The sequence below is a fragment of the Nycticebus coucang genome, chromosome 5, assembly GCF_027406575.1.
Source record: "Nycticebus coucang isolate mNycCou1 chromosome 5, mNycCou1.pri, whole genome shotgun sequence".
Classification (NCBI taxonomy): Eukaryota; Metazoa; Chordata; class Mammalia; order Primates; family Lorisidae; genus Nycticebus; species Nycticebus coucang.
Genome location: NC_069784.1, coordinates 59040232 through 59059157, shown reverse-complemented (window position 1 = coordinate 59059157; position 18926 = coordinate 59040232). Strand labels below are relative to the sequence as shown.

Here is an 18926-nt window from a genome sequence, read left to right as displayed (position 1 = left end):
TTCACATCAATTATTTTGCCACCTCATAGAGAAATTTTCAAGAATTCCCTCAAGAGAATCTTAGGGTTAGATAGTTATAAATGTAAAAAAGTCACATTTCCTCTCAGAATCACACTTACCAAAAGAGTGGACGTTGAAGTGCGCCCAGAAGATGTTGATGACGAAAGGGTAGTCTGCTGCGTAGATAACGTGCTGTCAGAAAAGACACGGCCATCAGCCAGGGTGGTGTGGTTACTTGAACTGGAGATTCAGTCAAGAACACGAGCAAGGAAATAAGGTAAATACAGGACCAAGGGGGTCTGAGATCACATGCCAGCCAGGAATAACAAGCAATTAAAGCAAGAATGGACACTGAAAGGGGAAAGTAAAAAAAGCCTTTCCCGACTTCACTTTCCATAGCTCTTAGTTAACCCACTTACCACAAAAGCAGGGCTAATGTGGTCTCTGCCAGGTAAAGGGAATAACACAGAACCAGAGCACTCTGTTACTGCTATTCACCAACCTCAACCTCCATTCTCACCCCAAATCACCTGCTGTGTGGTGTGGTGGTATTTGGAATCTCCTCACTGTGGCTCAAGCCACCCAAGGAGGCTGAGTGCTGATTAGTTGTCGTCAACAAGGAGGCTGCAGATACCGTTTCATTGAGGGGGGGTATGCTAGAAGTGGAAGGTGAGTCAGATTTCACTGCAGAGCCTGTAGCACCTGGAAATAAAAGAATTCATTTCATCAGATGAAAAAGTGTCTAAAAGTAAAAAGATGAATACAGTGCTAGGCTCCCCCAAAACAATAATACCATTTGTATTAGATAGCATTTTTTTCTTAATTCCAAGCATTTCACAGCACTGATCTCATTTGTTCAACGAAGGGAACCAATGGAATTATCACCATCTCAAGATAGAAAATCCAAAACTTAGGCTGGGCACAGGGGCTCACACCTATAATCCTAACACTCTGGGCAGCCAAAGCAGTGAATTGCTTTATCTCAGGAGTCTGAGACCAGCCTGAGCAAGAACGAAACCCCATCTCTACTAAAATAGAAAAATTAGCCAGCCATTAGTGGTGGGCACCTGTACTCCCAGCTACAGGGGAGGCTGAGGCAGGAGGACTGTTTGAGCCCAGGAGTTTGAAGCTGCTGTGAGCTATGATGATGCCATGGCACTCTTCCAGGGCAAGAGTGAGACACTGTCTCAAAAAAAGAAAAAAAGGAAAAGAAAATCTGAAACTTAGGATGGTTTGAGATTAAGCAGCAAAGTGCAATCAACATAGAATATAACTAAATATTCTGATCAATGACCCAGGGCGCTTTTCACTACTATTTAAGAAAGGCAAAAACATTGAGAGGGGAGGGAACACAACACTCACCTTCAACAGATTGCGTGGTCTGTAACTGCGTGGCCTGCACAGAACTGAAGCCATTCTGGTGCAAGAAACAGAGGAGCAGGAAACACAAACTCATGTGAATAAGGCCAATTAGCACTGACTCAGTTTAATTTTGGTCAACAAACCTTTAGAACAAACTCTGCGAGGTAATCAAAGGCTTAATTCCATGCAGACTATCCAAAGAACCAAAATAGCAACAAAAATTAATTTAACATACTCTAGATATCCCAACCCTGTGTGACCAAAAACAAGAGAAGGTAATCCTCCAAACTATAGAGGATATCCCAAAGCCAAAATTGATATAGGAAAGCCCAAATCCAATGAACCTTGGGTAAAACACTTTAGCCAAACCACCTATTCTGCTGGCTGCATCTGACTGCCACTTGCCATCACCTCTGGCCTAGGCTGTGCCCCTCACCATGCCAGGACACCCCAGAAATCTAGCAACCATATTTTCTTAGAAGACAAGATAGGCACTTGAGACTGGTTCTACTAGAAAAAATGAACCATTAGTGCAAAGAGAACGGTTTTCATGCTCATGAATCTCCAGGCTTCCTGTACAGAACTTTTACCACAGAAATGTGTCTTTTCCAGCTTCTCAACTAGTACGTACAATGTTTCTTAACACCACTTGCCAAAAAGTAAAACACAGATCTTTCAGGGATTTTTGCCCACTGTTCTTCTAACCAAAGACAGTGGGCAGGGGGAAAGGCTCATGAAGCCACTACCTTTGCCTGAGTCAGGTCCTTTTGGGGGGATGAAGAGATGGAACTGGGGTATCGCCGTGTCTGTGTGGATCTCTGTTCATAAAGAGGGCCCTGAGCATTGTTTTGGGAGGTATAAGTTGTCGACTGAATTGGGCCACTCTGATAACCAGACTCCTGACTCTGGTTAGATGAAATTGTAGATGACGATTCACTGTGGGGAATGAAAAGAAGGAAAATGTCAGAGAAAACAAAATAGACCAGACTGCTGATATGTATTAAGGAAGTGTTGGAGATTACTAATGGAATGAGGTGATTTCTATCAAAAAGAAAATTTCCAGCAACAAATACAAAACTGCCACAATTTTCTCCTGAGAATACTAGGAATTTCCACATTCCACAGTGCCAGAGATCTGAATTTAGAGAATTCTTTTCCTTTTTTTGAGACAGAGTCCCACTATGTCACCCCTGGTAGAGCGCCATAGCATCACAGCTCACAGCAACCTTAAACTGTTGGGCTTAAGTGATTCTCTTGCCTCAGGCTCCCTATTTTTTGTTGTTGTTGTTGCAGTTATCACTGTTGTTTAGCTGGCTGGGGCCAGGTTCAAACCCTCCAACCTGGGTGTATGTGGCTGAGCTATGGGCATCACCCGTTCAATTCTTAAGGGAAGAGAAAGGCCTCTTGTTTCTCTAAATTCTGTACTACTATAAGAAAAAGAAACTAAAAGTCAATAGAAAGAATCCACTGTTTTTGGTCTCTTATCCATTAGTATAACATGAACACCTAACACAAAAAAGCCATCCATGTTTCGTTCACATTCATTTTTAAAAATTCTGAGCAACAGACTCTCTAGAGAACTTTAAAAATTATTGGTAGGGCTTCGCACCCATAGCTCAGTGGCTAAGGCGCTGGTCACATACATCGGGGCTGGAGGGTTCAAACTTGGCTCGAGGCCTGCTAAACAACGACAACTACAACAAAAAAAATAGCTGTGCGCTGTGGCAGGCGCCTTTAGTCCCAGCTACTAGAGGGTGAGGCAAGAGAATCGCTTAGACCCAAGACTTTGAGGTTGCTGTGAGCTGTGATGCCACAGCACTCTACTGAGGGCAACAGATTGAGACTGTCTCAAAAAAAAAAAAAAAAAAAAAAATTATTGGTAGAACTCTCCTGAGGGGAACTTTTAGAATAGTCACATATATCACTGGCAGTTATGACTCCATAGATCTAGAGTAGGATCAGACATTTGTATTTTTCAATTCTAAGGACTGAGGAAAAATAGCCACTCTCCTAAAATTCCTCCAGAATTTTCTATTCTTTGAGAGCGACCTCCTTGACAGCTATCAGAGGCGGCTGAAAGGTTCTCCTGGTTAAAGGTTCCTTTTAATTTGTGTAAGGTATTAATGCTACCTCCTTCCTAGGAGTTCAAAGTTATACCCTTCGCAAGCATAAGTCCCACACCCAAGTGCTAAATGAAGTGCCAATACCATTTTTAGCTGTGGCAAATGACAAGATACTCTGTTAGACGTGCTGCGCACACCTTTCAATACTATGTGTGGATATTCTAGAAATACCCAACGAGTGTATTTCTGTTTATAGGCACAGGTAATAGGAATCTTAGTAACAATATTTTAAAGTGCTCAACACAGTGTCACGATTGACTATTGTTCCCCTTGCCCAATCAGAGGATTGGTCACTCCACAGTTCTAGAAATCACCAGAAAGTAGTAAAAGACTAATGAGATCTCATAGCTAATGTTTTTCACCTGGCCGTGCTGGTATACAGGCTACTAGGAGCCTGGCTTGAAGAGGCGCTCGTGGTGGGGGTGGACTCATAATCAGAAAGGACGGGCTCTGACCCAAACTGCAATGCCCCAAACTGCAGGTTTAGCCCTGAGATATCTGCAGAGCCAGGCATCTCCACAGCCAGAGCAGGAATCTGTAAAGAAAGGCAAAAGAGAAGAGAAAGTAATGGTTTTAATATCATCTTACTGTACACTAATTTAAAATTCTTTCCCTTCACATTCCCAAATTTAACTCTTAACAATCTCCATGCTCAACTCCTATAAACACTGCCTTAAGATAATACCTATCTAAAGAGTTCAAGTACCTTAGAAGTCAAGGAGGCTTTTTTCTTCTGCTGTTTTAGTTTCTGCTGAGCCGGCTGAGGGCTGGAGGATTGGTTGTCTGAAGATCCAGGTGACATCTGTGGAGCTGAGGTGGATTTGCTTGGCAGAGGAGAAGAGGGGGGTGGAGGTGCAGCTGTGGAAGTAGCCACTGTAGATGGCTTCTCCTGAAGGAACACCTCCATCATGGTTGAAGACGGGGTGAAAGCCTGGCGCTTTGTAAAGGGGCTGTGCACGGCTGAATCACTTGGGTTCTTCAAATCTGCAAGAGGAAGCCCAAAGGCCAAAGATGCTGATGAATCTCAAGGTAACACTATTGTCCTGCACTAGCACCATGAACAAGACTCTCAAGAATCACAGACCCATATAATCAGATCCTCTTTTAGGACTTAATCTGATTTCTGTATGTGACAATTGCTGGATCAACACTATTACCCTGTCTATGGAAGACAGGATTCTACAAACTGTCCATTCTTCAAACACAGTTAAGTCTTTATTGAACAATAGCAATAGGTTCTTGAAACTGTGATTTCAAGTATAAAAATATACAAGTCTCAAATAGCATCATTTCCTTCAACATCATTTCATTATCATGTTGAGGAAAAAAATTGGATTTTTTGTATGTCATTCCGCACACAGTTTCCAAGAACCTATTGCAACGTTAAGTAAGACTGTGTAAGGTCCTAAGATGACCAAGCCCATGAACCCAATATGTTATTTTCAAATACTGAAGATAAATCTAATAAGAATCCTAAAAAACCTTGAGGCCAAAAGAAGACTGTGACAATCTGACTAAATTTCATGAGAGAAATACACAGCCTCCAATTTTATTCCTCATCTTTCAAAATTTAGCCCACCTGATTAGGAGAAACCAATGCAGGACACTAGCCAGTTGGCAACCCCTCTCTTCACGTCAGGACACATTCTCCCGTTCCCCGCCAACCTCTACAGTAATGCTCTAAAACAGGGGTCCTCAAACTGCCGCCAGTGGGCCACATGAGGCAGTATGATTGTATTTGTTCCCATTTTGTTTTTTTACTTCAAAATAAGATATATGCAGTGTGCATAGAAATTTGTTCATAGTTTTTTTTTTTTAAACTAGTCTGGCCCTCCAATGGTCTGAGGGACAGTGAACTGACCCCCTGTTTAAAAAGTTTGAGGATGCCTGCTCTAAAGCGTAACAAATCTGAACCATTTTCCATCTCACCATACTGCACCAGTGATGGGGACTGTGTCGTCGAGCCCATGTCCCAAGAGGAGGTGGTGGTACTTCCAGATTGAGAATGCTGAGCTGCCAGCTGAGCCAGGGCTTGAGCAGTCTTGAATTGCTCCAAGAACTGGGAGCCAGTGGTGCTGCTGCTGCCTTTAGATTCACTGACATCACCGAATCCTTTCCCTAACATGCTGACCTGCAGATCAACAAAGAGAGCAATCTACAGCCAGTGACTCTGATGAGAAAGACACTTCTCCAGACTGAGAGTGAACATACAGCAGACAAACAAAACATCCCCAGAGTAGGTACATAGCATAGTCCGTTAGAGTGCAAGATCTAGGGTTAGACAGTCCTACCTAGATTCACACGCTAGCCGTATAATCTTGGAAAATTAACTTTTCATTTCTCTTTGCCTCAGTTTCCTCCTCTGAAAACAGGAATAAAAGTAGTGCCTCATAAAGTTGTACGGAGGTTAAAGAAATATTAAAGCACTAAATACATGCATGGCATATATGAGAGCCATTAAAACTAAGACCATCACCATCATTTCCACTCTCCTCCTCCTCCTCAGGGATAAAAACTCTGATTCCCTTCATTCTACATTTTAAAATCAATCAATAATTGACTACTAAATGACACAAATGTAATATAAAAATTTACTTCAGCTGTTAAGGTCCCTGACCTTCACATTAAATAACTCGAAAGATCCATCATCACATGGAAGGGGTAAGTAAAATTATTTAAACCTCAAAGGAAACAAAAACTAACTGGAACCCCATCCTGACACCTCGAATAACCAACAAACAAGAGAAGGTAATGGGCCATCCCGACTTCTGCACTAGCTAATACAGTGACAGGTCACCATGATTCGATTGCTTCCTCAACATATACCACCTATCCTAGTTGTACAGGGTGATGACCGTATGATAACCAAGCAAAACTTCCTCTACATGTTTCTAGGGCATTCCCCCCATCAAATAAAACCATCAGCCTAGCCTGGAGGATAAACTACGTGGCCTTAACTAGTCTTGAAAACCCTCCAAGGAGATTAAATCTAGTTTCCTTAGCTGGTTAATCACCTCCTGTTCTTCCTCCTCCAGCAGTGCTTTCTTATATAAAACCTGTCTGTCTGACTTCAGATAAAACTTCTCACTGCAATCCAGAGCCATAGCCCAAGATCACACAAACAAAACCCTCAAAGTCTATGGCAAACAGATGATCTCAGACAACTAATGGGTATCAAATATTCAGCAAATGCAAAGCATTATATTACAAACACAGAAAATTACCTAATATTTATCGTAATATTCACAAACGTAAAGAAAGGAATTCCTGTTATTTCAATCTATTAAATTTTAAGGGAATTAATCCTCTAAGATTTATTCTCAACGGAAAAGAGACCACATTCAATATCACACTGACTAATACAGGTAATGAGGAAACAGAACAGTATTTATATTTAGTTTGACATATCAGGTGGTACACATTAAATGGAATGTTAAAGTGGATTATGCCGAAAATATCTTTTTGATATCAAAATTTTGATTTGATTGTAAATCTTCATCATTTCAGACTGTGAAAGCAATAAAAAGAGACAGAACAATCAACCTCATTTTCCAGTCATGTATCTTATGGGTTGGTAATTACTTCTTGACCATCACTGCATCTTATTCTGACCTCTGTCCTATTTCCTTTCCTGTTTCTGTTTAATCCCAAAACTTCTACTTCCCTTCTCCCCCCCACCCCCAACTCTTCTGATCAATTACCTTTTTCCTATGTGGCAGAACATAAGCCACTACTAAATTAATACATCAAAAAAAACATTTTAAGACAACAGTTAAAAACTAACAGATGGGCCAGGAGCAGAGGCTCATACCTGTAATCCCAGCCCTCTGGGAGGTCCGAGGCCGGTGGATCCCTTGAGCTCAGGAGTTTCAAACCAGCCTGAGCAAGAGCCAGACCCTGTCTCTAAAAAATAGCCAGGTGTTGTAGGGGGCACCTGTAGTCCCAGCTACTTGGGAGGCTGAGGCAAGAGGGTGGTTTATGCCCAAGAGTTTGAGGTGGCTGTGAGCCACGGCATTTTACTGACGGTGACAAAGTGAGACTTTGTCTCGGAAAAAAAAAAAAAAACCTGACAGTTCAGGATTAGTTCAGCCTTTTTCTAGTTAAAATAATTACTATAAGTGGAAAAATAAAACCATATGCACACACACAATCTGCTTCCCCCTTAAAACTTTAGTATTCCTTGACCAAAAAATAAACAGAGGAGAGAAAGAAGAGAAAAAAGAAAAAGCAGTTACTTCTTCGGACTTAGTGACTATAAGAAAATCAGTACTCACATCATCTTTGTTTAGCTTAAGTGATTCCTTTGATATAGTTTATGATCTTGGATTTTTTTTTTTAAGAGACAGAGTCCTACTTTGTCGTGCTCGGTACAGTGCTATTGTGTCACAGCTCACAGCAACCTCCAGCTCTTGGGCTTGCTTAGGCGATTCTCTTGCCTCAGCCTCCCAAGTAACTGGGACTACAGGCACTCGCCACAACGCCCGGCTATTTTTTTGTTGCAGTTTGGCTGGGGCCAGGTTCGAACCTGCCACCCTGGGTATATGGGGCCAACATCCTATGCAGTAAGCCACAGGCACTGCCCAGCCTTTTTTTTTTTTTTCTTGAGATCACTACCCTCAGTATATGGGGCCGGAGTCCTACTCACTGAGCCACAGGCGCCGCGCGACCTTGGATTTTTTATATGTTCTGAGTCAACAAATAACAAGTCCTAGGTAATTTATAATACCATTACTGATACCACATTTGTACAGTCCTACAAAATAAAAGAGCAAGCACTTTCATCCCTATTTACAGAGAAATGAAAATACATCTAATATAGTGGCAGATTTGAGAAGACCATTGGTTTTTGGAAGCCTAGTCTGCAAACATCTGATTTAAGTAAACATAAGGCAATTCTGCTCCATCAAGAAATGGGGAACTGGGCTAGGCAAGGTGGCTCAGGAGTGTAATCCTAGCACTCTGGGAGGCCGAAACAGGAGAATCACTTGAGCTCAGGAGTTCAACACAATTCTGAGCAAGAGTGAGAATTCATTTCTACTAAAAATAGAAAAATTAGCGGGCATGGCAACAGGCACTTATAGTCCCAGCTACTTGGGAGGCTGAGGCAGAAGGATCACTTGAGCCCAGGAGTTTGAGGTTGCTGTGAGATAGACTGACGCTGTGCCATTCTAATCTGGACGAGTGAGACTCTGTCTCAACAACAAAAAAAAAAGTGACAAAATTAGAACGCTTACAATCTCCCATGAAAGGTTCGTTAGCATTGCAAAAGGTTTAAAATTTGTTGACAAGTTTATGCCATTTATTTTCTCCCTCTCTTCAGGTGTAATAGCAAATAGTGTACAGCACAGTGAGTATCCAGAAAAATGGTGTTAACTCACTCTTATAAGATCTAGGCTCAGCGCCTGTAGCTAAGTGGTTAGGGCACTGGCCACATGCACCAGGGCTGGTGGGTTCGATCCCGGCCCCAGCCTGCTAAACAAACAAACAAAAATAGCCAGGTACAGATGGGCACCTGTAGTCTCAGCTACAAGGGAAGCTGAGGAAAAAGAATCACTTGAGTCCAAGAGTTTGAGTTTGCTGTGAGCTGTGATGCCACAGCACTCTACCGAGGGTGACATAATAAGACTGTCTCAAAAAAAAAAAAAAAAAAAAAAAGGAAAGAAAATCCAGTTGGTCCAAAACCTAAGTCCTCTCTTAAGAGGACTACCAATCCCCGACCACCCAAGTCAGCATCTCTACACCCAAAGCTGCTTAAGACAAAGACACCTCCCACTGCCACAAAGCTCTGTCTTTGGTAGAGGAATGATTGTGCATGTATGCTGGCAGAAGGGTTTGATTGATTAGATAAACCATTTTTCCTACTTACCATACTGTGATGAGAAAATGTGTTCCCTGAAGCAGGCTGTGATATGGCACTCTGCTTCGAGTTACTGAACACCAATGGCTGGGCCAGAGAAGGAGCCTGAGATGGATCCAGATTAGATGAATCATTCTCCATTGAAGATGGTGTCTTCCCCAACAGAACAGCAAGGTCAATTCTAGTGGGGAGAGGAAAAGGATCCTGATGGTGATGGATGTTCAGAAACATTCCCCAACACCAAACTGAGATTATGGTTAGATCAAAATGAAGTCCCTTAGTTAGTCATACTTCTAATTGGACTCAGAAACAAAAATCCAGAAATGCTTCATTTTACCAGAAAAACTGACACATAAGGGCTACAGCATCCAGAAAAATTCCACTGATGTTGCCAACAATAATGGTGACTTGGAATTTTTACTTTAGTAAACTTATTAAAAAAAAAATTTTTTTTTTTTTTTTTTGAGACAGAGTCTCATTATGCTGTCCTCAATAGAATGCCATAGCATCACAGCCCACAGCAACCTCCAACTCTTGAGCTTAAGTGATTCTCTTGCCTCAGCCTCCCAAGTAGCTACAGGCACCCACAACAATGCCCAGCTATTTTCTGTTGCAGTTGTTGTTTAGCTGGCCCAGGCCAGGTTCGAACCCGCCACCCTTTGTGTACGTGGCTGGCGCCATAACCACTGTGCTACGAGCGCCGAGCCTGAACTTATTTAATGAAATATCAAATGTTAGTTTTAATATGAAGCTCAATGACTAGGCGAAAATTTCCAACACTTATCCATGATTTCAATACTAAATACCTACCATTACCAATTTCTGTTATAAAACCATATACCAGAACTCTGTTATCTTTAAGTGGCTTTAAAATAGAGATGGTTTTAGAGACTTTTTTCTCCCAACTTTAAAATCCTTTCAAGTTACCTGTGGGATAATAGAAGTATGTATCTGGGCTCTGCTTTGTTCCTAGCACAGATCTCCTAAAACACTTAGAACTTCCTAAGTGTTCCGGCTTCCTTCAACCACACCAGAATTTATTCTATTGTGACCCAGAGTAGGGTCCCTAGAAGCTTCAGGATGAGGACTGGCCATAGGAACTTTCAGCCCCTTCCAACCCCACCCAACTCCAGAAGAAGTAAATTAGCTATTAAGTTCAATGGCCAAAGACTTAACCAGGCATGCCGAGTTAATGAAACGGCAATTCAAAAACCTCGAACAATGGCTTGGCCCCTGTAGCTCAGTAAGTAGGGTGCCAGCTGGCAGGTATGAGCCAGGCCCAGGCCTGCTAAACAATGACGACAGCTGCAACCAAAAAAATAGTCGGGCATTGTGGCAGGCGCTTGTAGTCCCAGCTACTTGGGAGGCTGAGGCAAGAGAAATCGCTTAAAGACAAAGAGTTTGAGGTTGCTGTAAGCTGTGACACTACAGCATTCTCCCGGGGGCACCATAATGAGACTCTGTCTCCAAAAAAAAAACCTCTAACATGAAATCCGAAAAGCTTCAGGATATCTGGAGGGGACATACAAACTCTCTGTGCCCACCCACCCATCCATACTTTGTCCTATGCATTTCTTCCATTTGGCTATTCTTAACTTGTACCTTTACAATGACCCAGTAACACTAAGTAGAACTCCTGAGTTCTGAGTAATTGTAGTAAATTCTCAAATAAGGGGATCATGGGAACTTCTGAATCTGTAGTTGGCTGGTCTTATTGAACTGAGCTGTCAACGTGTGGGGTCTGTGCTAACTCTGGGTAGTGGCAGAATTGAACTGTTGAAGACCTAGTTGGTATTAGAGAATTGCAGAACTGGTATAAAAAAACATAGTTGTGTCAAAAATAAATAAATAAATAAAACCCACTCATTACCACTGGTAACATCCTTAACATTCTATTCCTATCCTACACTTCTTTAGGGCCTTCTGAGTCAAAAGGTATCCTGCCAGGTCTAGAAATAATCCAAAAGCTCTCAGGGTATTAAAAAATACCTGAAGCGAATATATCCTACCACTGACCCCCAGAGGTTCAAAGGTTCAAGTTCTGAAAAGTTCATCAGCTAGATCCTGCTAACCCCAAGGGGAGAAAATGATCACTATACTCCGTGGACTTAGCAGACAAGGACCATTATTATAAAGTAAGAAAAGAAGCCAGTGAGCAGTTCTGCAGAGTTCAGAAACAAACGAAAACATTTTCCACTTTCAGCTACTCTTTCCCTTACTTCAAAACAAGTTATATAGTCAATGCTGGTGAAGTGATAGGCTAATTTACGTAACTGAAGTGCTATTTGGGGACGGAATCAACTTTAAAATTAAAACATATGAACCTCCTTCTATTCAGTAGATTACTTCTCAATCGAATGAAGAGGAACTAATGTTACTTGGTTATTATTATTACCAACATCACAAGAGTTTGTGAAGGCCAGTGCCAATCTTCCTTATAGTTATCTCAATAAATCTTTATGTAAAAAGATACTAATTTTTGCCACACACTTGCCTCTGGCCAGCAGTGATTGTCACATTCTCCGTAGGCAGAGGCACTGAGGACACATTAGAGGCAGTGAAGATCTTGGTCTCAGAAAGCTGGAAAACAGAAGGAATAGTCACTCCTGGTGTCAGGAAACCGCAGTCAGGAACTTGGCATTAGGTAATGGGAATTCAACATCAAATAAAAGAAAAAAAGCCTACAGAGATAAAACTACCCCAAGGAATCCTGAGTGGATTGACCTTCAAGCACCTTGAATACATGCTCAGTGGTCATATTTAAAGAAAAGTAGAATGCAGGAACACAAAATAATAGTAGAGTCCCATTGTCATATGCACAATGAACTTTCAGGTATACATGCTAGACATAAAAAGAGAAAGATCCCTATTTTCCCATTACAGTTCCCAACTCCCCACCTGTTACCCAAATCACTTTTACCTTCCACTAGTCCCTTTTGAACCCCCTCAAAAAAGATCATAGCCAAAATGAAGAAAGAAAAAGTTAATATTTGGCTTTTGGACGGTAAGAGACCAAGTACTAATGAGTTATGGTCTTTTGAGAAATAATTTTAACTACATACAATTTTTGCCTTAATACTGATTTTATTACACCTAGTCTTTCCATTCATTATTAAGGTAACAAAATTAGGCAAGCAATTGTAAGGAGTAACTTTTCCTACTATTCAAAAATTGATCTAGGCTTTTTCTTTGACTTCTTAACTAAATCTCCCTGAAAAACACGGAAACCAACCCCTCCCCAATATATCATTCTCTGAAAGTTGCCTAAGCAACTCTGCTTTGACAAGCCAAATATAGGAAACCAGCAGAATTTGCCAAGGCAGGTTAGCTCAGTTACACTAGACAATAATTAGCCTCTGATGCTAACACATCTAAAATTTTAAAAACCAGGGACCAGCAACCAATTTTGACATGTCAATTCCTCTTACCACAAAAGCTGTCTTGCCTGACTACATGTAAGTATGGGAAAGTGGGTCTTGCAATGTTGAGAGTTTTATCCATGTATATTGAAAACCATAATTCACAGCAAAAGTTTGACTGTGATCAGGAATCAGCAAAATTCTCTCAAAGTGACATAGTACTCAAAGTGAATTCACAGAGCTCATTTATATACCACCCATCTATGAGGTTTCCAAGTTGAGTCAAGCTCACAGATAGCCAAGGCTACACATACTCATCTCAATTACACCTACAAAGATGGGCTTCGAGTAAACCCAAGGGTTCCAGAGCCAACCTTACTATAACCTTGAGGATCTGGTACCATTATGCTCACTTTCCAACCAATTATAGGATCTTAAACCAAATACTTAAGCACAAACCAAATAATGGAATGGCTCCCAATAGTCATGTGCCACCAGTAGCTGTGACTGAAGCACTACCTGCCTAGCTCCATTTCTGTGCCCTACCCAACCACCATCTCTTCCTGGGATAAATCCGACAATCAGATATTGGACTTACACAAGTTCACTTGCCCTTTCCATAGAGTGGTTCCACAGAGTCCTGTTCATGCCCAGTCTCCTTCATATAACATATGTGAAATGTTCTGGCTCAGAACACTATTTTGGATGTAAAAGTTTCGGGTCAGAATCTTAAGGGTGAATTTTGAGGGGTAGAAACATACCCACTTTCTATCCCTAAACACCACTTAGGGATAGAAGGCACTAGTGAAGAGTGATCTGGGAATACCTACATCTTCATTCCAGTCTTCAGTCCCCCACTCCTCTGTTGTGGTCCTCCATGCACCTGGGAAGAAAGGAAAAATAGTGAAGTAATTTTAAGTGCGCAAAGCATGTGTAGAAAACAGTAAGGTGTTACCATTTTCAGCAGCCAAAAATATGACCAGAATTTAGTAATCAGAAAGAATTCTTGGGCTTCAGCGGTAGGCAAAGACTCTCTATAAAAGGATACCTCAGAGTACCAGGTCTTAGTAAGTTTGATTTCAAAGCTACTCTCAGTTACATTGGAGTCAGGGGAGAAGACACTAACCCAATGCTCCAGGCACTATCTTTTAAGGTCCTCATCACTCTGATTTAGTGATCAATTCTGTGAAATGGCAGCAGCCACTTTAAACCAAAATATATGAGCAGGCAGGCTGAAGGGAGATGGCAGAAGTGACAGAAACACAAATGGCTGCCCAACGCGATGGTGAAAGGGCAGCAAAGGGACGTTTGAAATCCAAACAGAGTAATGAGAACTATTTGCTATTAGAACAGAACTAAAAATGCATACTCAGCAGAAGTCAAGTTTATAGATCTTATTGGTTTAATCAGATAACTATAAGGAAAGCCCCTCTAGATCTATGGTTTATGGATATCAATGGATAAGACTGAAAAATCAAATATGAATGACAGTTATTACTATACTCCTCCTCATAAAGAACAAGAAATTTGACTCTCCCAGGGCATGTACCCTCCTCACATTGCTAATATTAAAATTAGGATAAAGCTTCCAGTGGCGAGGTCCAGCAATCAAATCCCTTCATTTGCCATTTTTTCTTTTTTTTTTTTGTAGAGATAAGAGTCTCACTTTATCGCCCTCAGTCAAGTGCCATGATGTCACAGCTCACAGCAACCTCAAACTCCTGGGCTTAGATGATTCTCTTGCCTTCAGCCTCCTGAGCAGCTGGGACTACAGGCACCTGGCACAATGCCCAGCTATTTTTTTTGTTGCAGTTGGGCCGGGCCGGGCCCAAACCCGCCACCCTCAGTATATGGGGCCGGCGCCCTTCCCACTGAGCCACAGGCACCGCCCATTTGCCACATGTATTAAGAAAGGATAAATACCCTTTCTTAAGGAATTTTGATGAAAATTTCTGTAAGAACAAGGATTCTTCTCTTCAACCAAAGAACATAGTAAGAAATAAGAATTCATCTAATAGAAGGGATAAGACCCCTTATTTTCTTCTCTGAAACAAGAGTCAATATTCAATAGCTTTTGAAGCCCTCTGTCCAACCGGAAAAAGCTCTTGAGAATGAAAAAAAGCCTGACACTCAGATATTCCATGGTCACTGAAGAGAAATATTCTAACACCAAACCCACCTGAAATTCTTCTAAACATTTAACAATGGAAAACCTTATTTCTTACAGGAAAATGTTAAAACTACACCAAAGAAATCCCAAACCACTTAATAATGACAATGGTCTCAAAGTCCAATCTGAACATAGATAGGTTACAAAGCACAGTTTTCTCTCCCTCTCTGTTGACAACATACTTTCTTCTCGTCAACATCCATCTGACCCTGCTTAAATGCGACCCAAGATGAGTTAGCACTTATCTACAACCCTAGATTTACAAGTGATGTGAAACATTATCTAATATAGACTCTCAGTACAAGAATTACTTTTTTGCACTCTGGTACTTAAACTGAGATGGAAAGGAAAAATGTAGATACTTCTTTGGTATGTTACCATAAGCATGTATGGTCATGGGCTAAGGAAGAGCGCAATGGTGAGGAAGCATTAAGATATAGTAAGATGGAACTGCTCTGAACAATAGATTAGGGTTTCTATTTCATCAGCAGAAAGCAGTCAATGTAATATCAACATTCATTAAACTAAACTTGTAAGAAAAAAGCAGACATATAAAATGAGAACAAAAGAGAAAAAACAAGAGAGAAAAATGACTTATCCACAAATATTTCAGTTTATGAAAATCTACAAAACAATCCAAGGCAGTTCGGCCTGGATCTATCATACCAGGAGCAGTCTCAAATTCTCAGGGATCATTTGACTCCTAAACCCCAATGAAATCAAGTCCTAAAACAAAAAAGGACAACCAATGAAATTTTTTTATGAATGAGAATGTCAACCCCCAATATCACTATACCTATAGATATTCTAAGAGTAGGTTTGAATTTATTTTTAAATTAAAGGGGGAATATGAAGTTTACTATCATGAAAACACAAAATGAGATTATGCGTGAAATTATGTTTCTACCATGACATTAACAGTGGAAAAAAAGAGGCTAGGCACATTGACTCATGCCTGTAATCCCATCACTTGGGAGGCCAAGGCGGGAGGATTGGCTGAGCTCACAGCTTCAAGACCAGCATGAACCAGAGCGAGGCCTCATCTCTCAAAAATAGCCAGGGCATTGTGGCATGCGCCGATAGTCCCAGCTATCTGGGAGGGTGAGGCAGGAGAATCGCTTGAGCCTAGGAGTTTAAGGTTGCTATCTCCAAAAAATGGAAAAAGCTATACCCAAATTTCACACTAACAAGCTGACAGAGACATGAGACATGTTCAGCCACAGATCACATTTCTGATTTCAACCTTCCAAAATTCCCTTTTCTACACAAACTTTATTCTTTCCTGTTTTTCCAACTAGATCCTTATTAGAGACAGCTAAGGCTAAGGACTGGACTCCATGACTGACTTTCTATTACAAACTAAAAAGAAATCCCTTAATTTGCACCATCTTTTCTGGTGGCAAAGATAAAAATAAACTACAGCTCAAATCAGTAACTTATTTGTTATCAAGACTGCCAGCACTGCCTCTACAAAGCCTTTAAAAACCTAATGCCTCAAAAAAAAGCCTAATGCCTCCCATAGTACAGTAAGTTAAAAGACAACAGGACATTTCACAGTCAAATGACAGGGAAATTAAACAAGATACCTGCCTTGTCAATAACCCAACTTTAGCTCCCACCAATGGTATGTATGAAAAATAGGTCTAGCACCATGGCTCACACCCGTAATCCCAGCACTCTGGGAAGCTAAGGCAGTGGATTGTTTGAGCTCAGAAGTTCAAGACCAACCTGACCAAGAGCAAGACCCTGTCTCTACTAAAAATAGAAAAATTAGCTGGGCACAGTGGCCAGCGCCTATAGTACTGCTACTAGGGAAGCTGAAACATTATCACTTGAGCTCAAGTTTGAGGTTACAGTGTGCTACGATCACGCCACAGCACTCAACCCCAGGGTGACAGAGTAAGACTCTGTCTCAAAAAATTAAAATACAAAAATAAATGAATGAGTTTATGTCCTAGCCTTGGCATACATACACTAAAATACAGAGAAGATTAGCATAGCCCCTATGCAAGGGTGACATACAAACTCATAAAGTATTCCACATTTTTTAAAAAACCTGTTAAAAATAAAAATGAGTGTTTGAGATAGCAGCTTAGTGAGCAAAAAGCAGACAACATTCAGAACCTGCTAAGTAACATCTTACAGAAAGTACATAAGACACTATTGATGCCAAAGACCCTCCCCAAAGATCCAGAGATAAAGATCACTGATCTTTGAAATCGGACAAAGCAAATTAAAATGGATAAAGGGTCAAAGAGTCTATTTCAGGCCGTATTCATCCCCTTTTTATAAATCCTCAAATCTCTCACGTGGCTAGCTCAGCCAGAAGGAGGAAGGTGATCCTTATAAGAAGAAAGCACTCTAAAGCTCAGAGGCGCTTATTAAAAGCAGCACACTTATTTTTACGTCAGCCTGAAATATTCATACCCTAACCCAGATGCAGGAACCAAAGTCAGCTAACAGAAAAGTAATCCCATTATACTCCACCACACCAAAAAGGCTATTCAACATAACATCAGAAAGACTAGAGATGTCCTTCTTGCTCAGATACTGAGATTTCCCAAAACTGAAAGAAAAAAAGGATATTCCTATCTTGGTGCTAGAAAACAAATATGCATGCACATACATGAATGGTGTGGACTTTGGGTGCTGTTCATCTTTACAAGTAGTAAGTTAATTAATCAACACATTACTTCTGGATATCTTTTCTTTTTTTTTTTTTTTTTTTTTTTTTTTTGTGGTTTTTGGCCAGGGCTCGGTTTGAACCCGCCACCTCCGGCATATGGGACCGGCATCCTACTCCTTGAGCCACAGGCGCTGCCCTCTTCTGGATATCTTTTCAAAAGGCAATGCTACTCTAGTATATGGAGCTAAAAGCAGGGACACAGTATGACTGAAAGAACACAGTTGACCAATTCAGAGTTCAAATGTCAATTCAAAACCTCTCTTTCAGTCTTAGTTTTGTCATCTGGAAATCACTTTCCAGATGACATTAATAAATAATGCCCACTAATAAATAATGCCCATTTAATAAAATAATCATGTGAGGGTGGTGCCTGTGGCTCAAGGTGTAGGGCGCTGGTCCCATATGCCAGAGGTGGCGGGTTCAAACCTAGCCCTGGCCAAAAACCAAAAATAATAATAATAATAATAATCATGTGAAAACAACATACATAGTAATTCAATTACCATTCCTTTCTCATTCCTATCTCAGCACCCAACAAACACTGCTGATCCACTTTTTTATGTAACTATAAGCTCAAAGACATTTATTTCCTTAGATTCCCAGAGACAGAAATGAATAATAAATGATCACTCACTCGTCCCATCATCTGGTTCAAAGTGGCCGGTGTTGTTCCACGTATTGCCGCTACTATTGCCATAGTTATCATCAGTATTGGCTGGCTCTGCATAATCAGCTGGGTTAAAGGTTCTGAAAAAAATAAAGCTTAAAAGAGTCTCTCATCTCTAACCAGCTTCAGTGAACATTAACTCAAAGAGGGCATTCAAACTCACAACTGTCTCCTTCCTAATACACATCAATCAGGGCCCCATTCCGTAATTTTTTTTTTTCTTTTTCTTGTAGAGACAGAGTCTCACTTTACTGTCCTCGGTAGAGTGCCATGATGTCACAAGGCTCACAGCAACCTCCAGCTTTTTTGGGCTTACGAGATTCTCTTGTCTCAGCCTCCCAAGCAGCTGGGACTACAGGCGCCCGCCACAAGGCCCAGCTATATTTTTGTTGCAATTTGACGGAGGCTGGGTTTGAACCCACTATCCTTGGTAAGTGGGGCCAGCGCCCTACTCACTGAGCCATAGGCGCCACCCCCATTTTGTAATCTTACATGCTATCTGCTTTTTCTCACTTTATCAGCCTAACCCAGAATTTCATGGTAGAATCTCAACTTATATGAAGACTATCTTGAGAAAATAGCAGGAACCCAAGTGATAAATGCTTATCCCTAAGAAATGAGCTTTAAGTCCACATATCTTTTTTTAACACAAGATAAGAATGTAAGCACAATCTCCCCCTCCCACAAATTACAGTTTTCTTT

General features: G+C 41.0%; 1 protein-coding gene and 1 pseudogene across 19 annotated transcripts in view; one reads left to right on the top strand and one right to left on the bottom strand.

The window, feature by feature from the left end:
• Positions 1-18926, bottom strand: part of UBAP2L (ubiquitin associated protein 2 like) — a 51627-nt gene that overhangs the window by 15925 nt on the left and 16776 nt on the right. For all 19 annotated transcript variants that reach the window (XM_053592455.1, XM_053592450.1, XM_053592459.1 and 16 more), the window contains 11 exons: positions 18192-18304; positions 13532-13584; positions 11837-11922; positions 9352-9523; positions 5415-5616; positions 4192-4469; positions 3848-4020; positions 2109-2298; positions 1363-1417; positions 531-702; positions 120-192 (listed from right to left, as the gene is read on the bottom strand). In XM_053592455.1, coding sequence (XP_053448430.1) covers positions 120-192; positions 531-702; positions 1363-1417; positions 2109-2298; positions 3848-4020; positions 4192-4469; positions 5415-5616; positions 9352-9523; positions 11837-11922; positions 13532-13584; positions 18192-18304 — 1567 coding nt within the window. The remainder of the gene's footprint in view (positions 1-119; positions 193-530; positions 703-1362; positions 1418-2108; positions 2299-3847; positions 4021-4191; positions 4470-5414; positions 5617-9351; positions 9524-11836; positions 11923-13531; positions 13585-18191; positions 18305-18926) is intronic.
• Positions 16819-16919, top strand: LOC128586970 (uncharacterized; annotated as a pseudogene).